Source organism: Maniola hyperantus, chromosome 19 (genome assembly GCF_902806685.2).
Source record: "Maniola hyperantus chromosome 19, iAphHyp1.2, whole genome shotgun sequence".
NCBI classification, from domain to species: Eukaryota; Metazoa; Arthropoda; class Insecta; order Lepidoptera; family Nymphalidae; genus Maniola; species Maniola hyperantus.
In genome coordinates this window covers 13514767-13526895 of record NC_048554.1, presented here as the reverse complement: position 1 = coordinate 13526895, position 12129 = coordinate 13514767, and the positions used below count along the sequence as shown (strand labels likewise).

The 12129-nt window shown below is 38.6% G+C and overlaps 1 protein-coding gene across 1 annotated transcript; it reads left to right on the top strand.

Annotated features, from left to right (window-relative positions):
- The first annotated feature begins 8900 nt into the window (after positions 1–8900).
- Positions 8901–11485, top strand: LOC138403665 (uncharacterized). The gene has a single exon (XM_069505031.1). It carries the CDS (start codon positions 8921–8923, stop codon positions 11408–11410), a length of 2490 nt encoding a protein of 829 aa, XP_069361132.1. The 5' UTR covers positions 8901–8920; the 3' UTR covers positions 11411–11485.
- Positions 11486–12129: the final 644 nt, after the last annotated feature.

Here is a 12129-nt window from a genome sequence, read left to right as displayed (position 1 = left end):
AACCTGCTAATACTACGTTTTAAACTGAAAGAAAATCGAATTGGAAAATGTCCAATAGATTGAAAAAGCGAGCTTTTAAAATCACATTTACGAGCATAAAGAGCATTCCCACTGGCTCAGCAACTTCGCCGACTAATGGGGAAGTTACTGAAATTATTCCAATGGGCAATAATCGATCGATCTCATATATTTACCGCGAAACTTTGTGGAAAATAAAACTTGGTTGATTCATTTCGGGTCGCTGCGATAGGTTTTGTTAGCAAATATTGAAAACTAAATCAAAACAAGCTATTATGACGTAGACATCCGCTAAATATACATAGAAGTCATTTTTTTTTTAAAGAATATTAGCCATGTTAAGTGACTAATATACCCCTTTCCTCTCCAACTAAGCGTCAAGCTTGTGCTAGGAGTAGGTACGACAATAGTGCAACGGGCGGGGTTTGAACCGTCGACCTTCCGGTTTTCAGTCCACTCCATTACCCGTTGAGCTATTGAGGCTCAAAGGCATTGCCGCTAAAGAAAGGATTTTTTGAAAATTCAACCCCTAAGGGGCTGTTTGAAATTTATGCAGTCGCGGGATGAGCTAGTTTTTATACAAGTTTCAAGTAGGTAAGTGTATGATAAATATTTTGTACATAAAAATAAGTAGATAGGTAAGCAGGATTTGCGCTGAAAAATGTCCGCAGCTAAGCTCCATAACTGAAATGTTGAAACGTGAAAACTCCGCAAGCCCCAGCTATCTGCCTCCTTCCGCCGCTCTGGCTGCGAAGCCTCTAAATCTTTGAGCCTGTCATCATGCGCTGAGTTTTAAGCCACATTGACTTTGTAATCATATTTTGGAATTTGCTACATTTTTTGACTCAAAGTTCAAATCTTAACTTATAACTCGCAAACCTCTATTGCACCCCCTTAGAGGTTAAACTTTCAAAATCCTTTCTTAGCGGATATCTACGACATAAATAGCTATCTGCATGCCTCAGCCCAATCCGTCCGGTAGTTTGAGCTGTAAAATATAGATCAGTCTGTCAATCAGTAGGTAAATAAGTTTTTCGTTTTATGCGCATAGAAGAAAATTGATTTTAATTTTGTAAACTTTCCAATCGAAGGAAAATATGTTTTTATTTATTTTTTGATAATTCTTGAATTTTATAACAAAAGTGTGAACCGTGGGTGTTGTCTAAGTCACAAGTTTATGTTTTCAATCAGAGTTGGAACTCAGTGCGAGTGTTACATGAACTCATAACAACATTACAGTGTAGTTATCGCGCCGCTAACCCCGGGGGGTGGGGGGTGGGGGGGGGGGGGGGGGGGGGGGGTTCACTGAACTGATTTATGCATGAGACCCGGCACTAGTTGTAACTAGGTTACTGAACCAACCAGCGAAAATTGTTCAAGTGATATTAAAAGTTTCTACCTCTATGAAACTGAAAAATAAAATTATTTATTTATTTTTACATCCTTCCTACCGCAGCGGATAACACAAAGGCACAGTACGACAAGGCTCTTTTGGCACTTCAATGACTTTGACAGGGGGCGTAGTTGTAGAACAAAGGCTGCCAGCTAATAAAATCTCCTCAATTTTAGGGAATATATTGAAAATGTCAATGTTAAAAATCGAGTAGGTATACGTTATATCTAATTTTAGCTGAATGGGAAATTGAAAAAGCTTCCCTGTTTCCAAATCGAGAAAGAATAATAAAAAACATTAGCGCAAACGTTTCAAGAACAACTCCACAAAGTTTTAATTTGGACAAACCGGTTAACATAATAAATGCAAAGTTTACTGTTGGGCCTAGAAACTAGAGATTGTAGGTAAAAACTCAAACTAAAGAGGCATTCAGAAATTCCCCCCTGGCGGAACCGGTGCGGGAAGTTAGTTAGCACTTAAACAAAGAAAATACTATAAAATTCTACACAACAAACATCCGAACAAAATTATGAAGCTTTTAGAGCGTACAAAAATATACAATTTAAAAATATTAGTTTTAATTTTATTTTAAAAACTTTCTAATATCTCAATGCGGTTATGAATAAATACGTCCTCGGCGTTTTACAAAATTCTCCACCTCTATCATAATTTTATCATTTTATAAAACTTGTCCGCCATTTTGCATTATTCAAAATCTGCGAACGAATGCATAAAAAAATTCTATTTAAATTAATTTAAGATATCCGCAGTATGATTTAAAATAAAAACGTAGAATTTTATCGAATGCAGCCGCTCGTACTTCGTAGGGATGCCCATAGCTAATGTTACATTGATGTTTTTATGTTTGACTTCGATTTGAAGCTAAATGTTTGGCCTACCGTTCAAAACAATCGTTTCTTTGGTATAAATTATTATGATGACAGTATAATTTCTAGTTAGAATTATGCAATGTGATGTTTTGTAAACGATGGTATGTGATCATTAACATCATTAACCGACAGACGTCCTCAACTGAACACATTCTTGTCGGGACTTCCACACGCTACTGTCTTGCATCGCCTGGATCCAATCCAGCGGCTCTCTGTGACTCGTTTGGTGTCCGTGATATTGGGGGGGGGGGGGGGGGGGGGGGGTTTTCAATGCTGCGCTGGGCCTCGATTGCATAAGAATGATATCGCAATCACCTCTGATTTGTTGACGCTCGCTCACTATTGGCTACAATGTATTGTTGCAACAAAAATCAGCCAATCACAACAACTGAGATTGTGATAACTGATAATGATTGATGCAGGTTTTACGAAATCGACCTGCTGTTGTCTTTCTCTGAACTAAATTTAGGGTCTGTGCTTAGCAAGTACACGCATAGCTCGTATAATATGGTTGGTATAGGTATAGCGGTGGTATATAGTTGTTCATAATATAAATTTTCAAAATTCTTTGATCTTTTATCGTTTTGTATTTTATGTCTTTTTTCTTGTACCTTTATTTGTATTTAAATTTATTATTAATCATCTAGTTAGTGTAAGTGGCACTGCCGTTCTAATTAGATATAAAATAAATAAATAAATAAATAAATGAAATATCGATATTTTTCCGTACGATAGTTACATCTCTACGCGGGCGATGCTCGATGTAGAGGGGCAGAGGCGGAGAGGCGGAGAGGCATCAGATGCGTTGATGTTTAATTAAAAAAACTCGCTCCAGTTAACTCGCGGCGGATGCGGATGGCGACGCTACTTCTCATTTTTATTCATTCTCAAGGATTCAAGTTTGTCATGTCGAACATACTTGATTTATATAGTACTCCCTGATATTTTCAATTATGTAAGCCTGGATGTAGGTTTCTAAAAATCCCGTGGGAACTTTTTGATTTTCCGGGATAAAAAGTAAGTAAGTACTTTCATAAACTTTGCAATACGGTGTTTTACACAAAACGAGAAAAAATCTAAAAGTGTACAAACAAGATAGTATTAGCAACAAACAAAAATGTTTCAGTTTATAAAATTATGTAATGAATTTTATAATTCACTAGCTTATGCTTATTCAATAGCTATCTGCATGCCAAATTTCAACCCGATCCGTCCAATAGTTTGGGCTGTGCGTTGATAGATCAGTCAGTCAGTCAGTCAGTCACCTTTGCCTTTTATATCTTTAGATTTTAAAGAATTCACTTTTTTAATGTGTTCTACAAATATCCAAAACGCATGATACCATAGTCGCCGTGTTACTCCGACTGTGACGTTAGTTAGCTTGTTGTTAGCTTTAGCATGGATATCCATGCAAAAACCTATAGGGTTCCTTTTTGCTGGAGATACAGAACCTTTAAAATTAAGTTGATATCAGATCTGGTGCCCTCAAAGGTTCCCTTACAATAATTTTAGCTCTGAAACTAAGCGACTAGTTTTAAATATTGAAGCCGAGCGTCCGACATGAAATATTCATGACAATACATCACACAGTCTCTTTGTAGCGACATTCTGTAACGGAGAGAGTTAAAACACGGAATTGGGATAAGCGAGCTTTCATTTTTAATAGGTTAATAGGGTAAAAGCTTTCACATTTGGGGACCGAGCGTCCTGACTTACAGAGGACGACTTTGGTTTGGAGGTTTTTGGGTTAACTTTAGACTGTTTTTATGGAAAATATATTTAAAGCTCTTTCCCAGTCGTTTTTTACGTTTTTCACTTAATTAGAAGATGAAAGAAATAATATACGGAAGTATCTGGCAATGGGATATTTAATTTCTTAAAACGCACGTATGAATGAATGAATGAATGAATGAATGAATGAATGAATTATTTATTTATTTATTCAATAAAATGCAGGTACAATAGGCTACTTGACTCATATCTAATTTCGTCCAATAAATGATTATTTATATAGTATTTTGCTTAAAACAACGAAATATATCAATAACAATTATTAAAAACGCAGGATGGATATATAAATCCAATTTAAAAAAATACAATTTTTATTTTTATTTGAAACGCAGAAAACGCTGTCAGCCATGATGTGACGTCATTAAATATGTAAACAAAGAAATGTCATTCCTATGTCACGCGGGGACTAACGTAGTATCCATATATATAAAATTTAGAGTCCTGACTAACTTATATATCAACGCACAGCCTAAACATCTAAACAGCTGGGCCTAGATACATGAAATTTGGTGAGTGTGTTCTTTGTAGGTAAAGAGAAGGTATCCACTAGGAAAGGATTTTTTGAAATTCCACCTCTGAGTGGGTTAAATGGAGGTTTGAAATTTATGAAGTCCACGCGGGCGAAGTCACGAGCATAAGCTAGTTTTTATATATTTCTAAAAACTCATAGTAAACGTAAAAAATATCGTTTTCTCTTTATAAATTGAATAAGTTATTAAGTAAGACTTACAACAAAGTGATCTTTGCAAAAATAAATTTGGGTTGAAGTCGTTAGTCATATAGGATCCCTTTAAGCAAGTCTTTGCGTGTTACGTATATTTATTTCACTGGGCACTCTAATCCACAACTTTCCTGTGGTCTTTATCGATGCGTTTTTTACATTCTCGGATGATGCAATAACGATAATTACTATATTTTTCATGTAAACTAGTATAGAAGTCATGTTTATTAAACTTTGGTAGGTTATGCTCAGTATATATAATGTACTCTGTGGTTATGCTGTTGTTTACAAATGCATGACGTCAGAGCACAGATAATCTATCGGCCAAACATGGCCGACAGTGTTTTCACCTGTCTAAGAAAAATATTTTTTTAAATTAAAGTTTTACGGTTTTTAGGGCGCAAAAAAATATAGTGTTAATTTTTTTGATATAATAGGACAAATATTAACCATTTAAGACCAACTTAAAAAAATTGTCAAGTAGCCTATTGGTAGAAACAATGTCTGATGAGCCTTATACATTTTACCGTAACTGGTGTTTGAATAGTTTGTTTGAATAGTTTGTATAGTTTGTTTGTATAGCTCTAAAACGTTAGAGGTCCGGAATTGAACCCCTGACGTCCCAGATAGGAGGCGGGCGTTTTAACTGTTAATCAATAGGCTATCAGGGTTTCTTATACACTTCACTCTTATACACTCTATATTGAACTCATTGATGTAGGAGGAAGAACTGGTTGTTTTTTATGATGCTTTAAGCGGATTACGTGGGGATTAGTTTCCACCAATAAATACAATGTCCATTCCAGAAACTTATTGCTCTTTCACAAATATAGAGCGAGTGACGATTGTTGAAATTATACAGGTCGACATTGGGGTATGATGCGGGGGCTGTTATTCGCAGGCCTCGCTCGGAGGGGGTCGGGGGTCGGGGGTCGGGGGGCGGGGGGCGGGGGTCCTCAATCAGGCGGTTTATCACAAAAACTGTAAGTTGAGAGTGCCGGCGACGGGCCGCGACATAAATCCCCACAGTGCGTAGGTAACCGCCATAAATTCCACGAGCACCGACCCGCCTCACTATACTATGTTACAAGTTATAAGAATAATATTATTTAAAAAAAAAATTATTCATCAAAGAATTTTGTAGTTTTAGTGAATTAGTATTTTTCAAACCCACAATGCGTGCAAAACTCGGGTCAATGCACCCCACCTACGACGTGGCGCTGACTCCGAGTGGCCTACTTACGCAATGATCGTTGACTTCTAGTGTCAGTCAGATGTTTTATTTGCATGTCGACTGACTGACTGATCTATCAACGCACAACTCAAACTACAGGACGGATCGGGCTGAAATGTGGCATGCAGATAGCTATTATGACGTAGGCATCCGCTAAGAAAGGATTTTTGAAAATTCAACCCCTAAGGGGGTGAAATAGGGGTTTGAAATTTGTGTAGTCCACGCGGACGAAGTCGCTAGCATAAGTCCTTATATGAAGGTCGCTATACGTCTATATCTTGACGACCACTTAGCTAAAAGAAGCTCAGCCCCGAATAAAGATAACGGCTGAAAGATTCGGAGGCTGTTCCCGACATGTGCTCCTGATGGCTCCGGAGTCGATGATTTTATTGAGATCAGTTGCACGACTCCGGCGCCTGTCGAGTGTCGTACACTGGAGATCGAACTATTGACTTTTGTTGCTTGTAAATAGAGCCAAGTTTCTTGTCTTATTAAGAAACAAGAAACAGCGAAACAACGAAAAATAGAGACCTAATTTTGACCATCAAACGCAGAAAGGTCAGTAATCTGGGACATATTCTCAGACTTGACGGGTACCATCATGACGGGATGATGAGAGAAAGAGAAGCGTCGAAGAAAATAGTAGTTAGTTTTGTCCGTCATTGGCTGGCGATTTTTTTGTCTTGAGTCGTGTCGCAAGTGTGAACATTTACGCACATTTATTGTCTGGACCGTACTTTACTTTTTCGTTTTGAATTTGAACGCATCGTGAATCTTGTCGTAAAATTTTATTACATTTAAAGTATAAATGACATTTGTTTTTATCAAGATTCAAGATTCTTTTTTGCAGAAACATTTTTTACAATAAGATGTTATTAAATATTGTCCAGTAGAAATGTTTGACCTTAGCTTCCAAATTTTACCGTTTTATGGTAATGCATACAGAGTGTTTGAAAAATCATTTAACCAGCCAAATAAGGTATGTAAAACCAATTATTAGGTAATAGTTAGTGCCTTTACATTTTTTTGATCTCTCTGCTGAGAAACGTTCAAACGGTCCTTCTCATTAACAGAAGTTTTTTAAGGGTTCGTTTCTGCGGTCAGCTGTTTGCAGGGTTGTCACATAGGACTTAACTAACAAATTCTTTAAGTCCTCATATTTCCCACGGGTATAACGCTACGAGGCTCAATTTCTTTTGGTACATCTTCACAGCTCACACACAGCTTAATCTCAGCTTGCTGGGATATTTTGAAAATTATCTGTACCTACCATATTGATGATTTCCTATGAAATGATCTAACACCTTGTATGTTGTACATACAGTCAGTGGCGTGCACAGGAGTTCAAGCCAGGGTATGCATTTAGGTATGAACTTATTTTACGGCAGGTTAAAATGAAAAATAAGCATTGATTTATTACAATGAGGGTAAGCAGTGCATTTATGCCTCTATGAGCTGCACGCCACTGCATACAGTTACGTACATTATACAATATTGATTTCACACAAAGTAACATGTACGATACGATTTCCGTTCAGGTAAAGTTTCATTTTTATTAGAAATATTATTACTATGTCATACCTTTTCACGGAATCTTTGCAGGCACGAAAATGTTTAGCGAAAAATGTCTTTTGATACATTTGACCCACGTAGCAACGTTTACCAACAAAATAAAATCACCGCCATTTTCGCCTTCACCCTATACCCACATACTTGTGTCATTCGCCCTACATCAAGTTGTTTCATACCTTACAAATGTTGAAACAAGCTGAAAGAAACCTTGTTTATATTGCGAGTAGAGTTTAAAATAACAATATCGTTTTAGCAGAGTTAGGCGCAGTACACACCTGCGACCAGGCTATTCGTCAAGAAATAAATCGAGTCCCTAAGCCAAGGGAAATAAATTGCGATGAAGATGTGCAAAAAAGTGTTTTTGGGGTTTTTTAGGGTTCCTTCAGTATGTCAAAAGATAAAAAGAAGTCTCATAGGATAAATTTGTTGTCTCTGTCTGTTGTGCCTGACAAAAACCTACAGGGTACTTCATATTTACCTAGAATCATGTGGCAGGTAGCAATGTCTTGTAGCACTGGGACAAATTAAAATCCGAAAACGGTGAATTTCTAGTTACTTAAACAAGTGTTATTTCTTGTACGATAGTACGGAACCCTTTGTGTGTGAGTTGGACTCACATTTGACCGGTATTTTTTGTTGTTTTGTTTTCACCGTAACGTGGGTTACGTACGTGTAGATTTAAAACGGATCGTGAAAAATTGGTCAAACTTCAGGCGCTCGAAAAGATTGCTCTTGTCGAATTGGTTGGTTGTCGGTTGGGTCTATCAGACCCCTTCGTAAGGGTTGGGTCTATCAGACCCCTTTGTATTGATGCTCATTATTATTTACTGTTGGTCTTAGAGGGTTTAAGATTAAAAGAGATGTACCAATTTGAATCACATTGTCAAATACCTGAATTTTTCCTTCAGCAAATTTTATTGTAACTAGCTTGTGGTAGAGACTTCATCCGCGTGGACTACAAAATTTCAAACCCCTATTTCACCCCCTTAGGGGTTGAATTTTCAAAAATCCTTTCTTAGCGGATGCCTACGTCATAATAGCTATCTGAATGCCAAATTTCAGCCCGATCTGTCCAGTAGTTTGAGATGTGCGTGTGCGTTAATAGATCAGTCAGTCAGTCAGTCCGTCAGTCACCTTTTCCTTTTATTTAAAAAAAATAATTTTATTCAATACACGCCTTATTAGTAAGTTGACGAAAATACATAGTTACCATCATTATCTTACTACAAACAAAAGTTCACAACATTTCAGCGATAAAAATGTGTGCGTCGGGTCGGCAAATGTTGGTATGTTGCGTATATATGCCTATAGACCTGTCTGACAACTTATTAGAGTACGTTAACTGTTTGAGTGAAATAGCAGCAATAGTTGAAAATAGTAATGTCGAGTCTGTATTTGTTTTGGGTGATTTTAACTCGCACCCAGGGGAACTTTTTGGCAAAGAAATGATTAATTTCTGCTATGATCAAAATTGGATATGTGCGGATATGCAGAAGTTAGGGGAAAGTTCAGGCACCTACACTTTTGTCAGCGAGGCGCACGGCTGCCGTCGTTGGCTTGATCACTGTTTAGTAACTGAGGCAGCGTGGCGCTCAATAACATCAATAAACGTCCTTTATGACGTGTTTTGGTCCGACCATTTCCCGCTTGAGATCCAGTGCAATTTCTCGACGGTCAAGCCTAAGATAGATATGCCGTGCGCTCCGATGAATAAAGTTATATGGGGAGAACGGACGCCGAGCCAAATTGAAACCTATAATAGACGGTGTAATGAATCGCTCAAACAAATAGAGTTTCCACAAGAACTTAGTCAATGCTGCGATAATATATGTGATAATTGTAGTTTAGAGCATAGGTCTGTCATAGATAACTTATATAAAAGTATAGTTAGTAGCTTAATGGAGGCGGCTTCATATAGTCATAAGCACAGTGATTGCCAGTTGGCGCGGAAGAGTAAAGGTAGGCGATGCATATTAGGGTGGAATAAACATGTACGCGGCGCTCACTGGGACGCCAGACAAAAATTCCTTAATTGGGTGTGGTTCGGTAAACCGAGACAAGGTACAATTTACGAGGAAATGTGGAAATCCAGACAATATTTTAAGCAAAAATTAAAATATTGTCAGGATAACCAAGTACAAATTAAATTGAATATTATAGCCTCGAAACATCAGAATAAAGACTTTAGAGGTTTCTGGAAAGAAACTAAGAAGTTAAGTCCGAAGACGGGGTTGCCAGTGAGCGTCGAGAGTGCTAAGGAGCCGAAGGAGATAGCGAACCTTTTTAAGGACCATTTTCAGGTTCAGTTATCGTCGCGGCCTGTACGGGGTGCTACAGACAGCGGGGGCATCGTGTCTAGTGTGCCTTCTCGTATCACAACGAATAATGTCTGTGAAATATTAAAGGGGATGAAGAGAGGTAAGTCACCCGGACATGATGGTCTAAGTGTGGAGCACCTTGTGCATGCTGGGCCGCATCTCCCGAGGCTCCTGGCACTGCTCTTCACTATATGTATCAGGCACTCCTATCTACCAGCCGAGCTAATGAGAACGGTGGTCGTACCGATAATTAAAAACAAAACGGGTGACATAACAGATAAAAGTAATTATCGACCGATCTCATTGGCAACGGTTGCAGCGAAGGTTTTTGACGGTTTGTTAGAGCGACAACTCAAGGAACATATCCTAATTCACGATGCACAATTTGGTTTTAGGCCGGGTGTATCGACGGATTGTGCAATTTTGTCGCTCAAACATACCGTCAGATACTATACAGATAGGAGTACACCTGTGTATGCTGCCTTTCTCGACCTCTCGAAGGCATTTGACCTGGTTAGATATGACATCCTGTGGGCCAAATTAACCGACGCCGGAGTGCCACAGGAAGTGATAAATATCTTCAAATATTGGTATGATCATCAGATTAACCAGGTCAAATGGGGAAATGTGCTCTCTGATGAGTATGGATTGAAGAGCGGTGTGCGACAGGGGGGATTAACATCGCCAGCGCTCTTCAATCTATACATAAACCAGCTTATTACAGAGCTCAGCAGTACCGGTGTCGGCTGTTCGATTGATGGCCACTGTGTGAACAGCATCAGTTACGCAGACGACATGGTGCTGTTGAGCCCATCAGTGAGTGCTCTTCGGAAGCTGCTGGCAATCTGTGAGAGATATGCCCAGGAGCACGGCCTTCAGTATAACGTAAAGAAGAGCGAGCTCCTGGTATTTAGAGTAGGGTCACAGAAACCAGCTCATGTACCGCCAGTGACGCTGGAGGGGGTAGAACTTCGGAGGGTGTCGCACTTCAAATACCTTGGTCATATTGTAACTGAGGATTTGAAGGACGACTATGACATGGAGAGAGAAAGGAGAGCTATTGCGGTCCGATGTAATATGTTGGCTCGCAGGTTCGCTCGTTGTACTTTAGATGTTAAAATAACACTTTTTAAAGCATTCTGCCAGACATTATACACGTGCGGCCTGTGGGTCAACTATACACAGAAGACCTACAATGCGCTCCGAGTGCAATACAATAACGCCTTCAGGGTGATGTTGGGGCTCCCCCGACACTGTAGTGCATCGGCTATGTTTGCGTACGCGTACACGGATGACTTTTATTCAGTCATGCGCAAACGAGTGGCATCGCTGATGCGCAGAGTGAGAGGGAGCACCAACGCCATACTGAGGGTTGTTAGTGAAAAGCCTGACTGCCGCATATTGCGGCACTGGGTACATACACATGTGTATGTACCCAGTGCCTCAGTGCGTACCGGCAAATATTTAAATTAAGCTTTTTATTTTTAAATTACATGTAAGTTATACGTACTAACATAGTTTTAAGTCTTTAAATATTACTACTATTTACTAACACCATATGGACCACGGTCTGAATTAAAGAAATTTTATTTTATTTTTTTATTTATTTTTAAAAGTCGAAACATATTTTATCCTAAAGCCCTAACAGATTATTATGCTAGTTGATGCCTACGACTTCACACGTATATATTTAGGTTCTACTAGGTGATGCCCGCGACTTCGTCCGCGTTGATTTGGGTTTATAAAATATGCCGTGGGAACTTTTTGATTTTCCGGGATAAAAAGTAGCCTGTGTCACTCTGCAGATCTTTAACTATTGATACCCATGCTAAAAATTACTTCACTGGGACAGTGTAGCAGACTATAGCCTAAGCTCTTTCTCATTCTGTGAGGAGACCCGTTCTCAGTAGTGGGCCGGTGACGGGTTTATCATCATGATGTAGATTTTGTTGTAGAGCGTCTACGACGTAGACACCGTATACGAATACAGTTACGAAAACAAAATTATAGTAATAAGTAGGTAATTTAACCAAAGATAATTAAAATTTACTTAAATTAACCTGGCTTCCAGCGCAAAATGGTTTTATATAAATTAATCACAAAACATATTCAAGCTATATTCATCCATATTGTTATGTACAACAGAAATAGTTTTGGCTTGAAGCTAAGCTCCTAAAGGCGGTTGGAGCAAA

Bases quoted from the DNA above. Each gene is read 5' to 3' on its own strand.
- LOC138403665 (XM_069505031.1), top strand. From the start codon at position 8,921: ATGCCTATAGACCTGTCTGACAACTTATTAGAGTACGTTAACTGTTTG.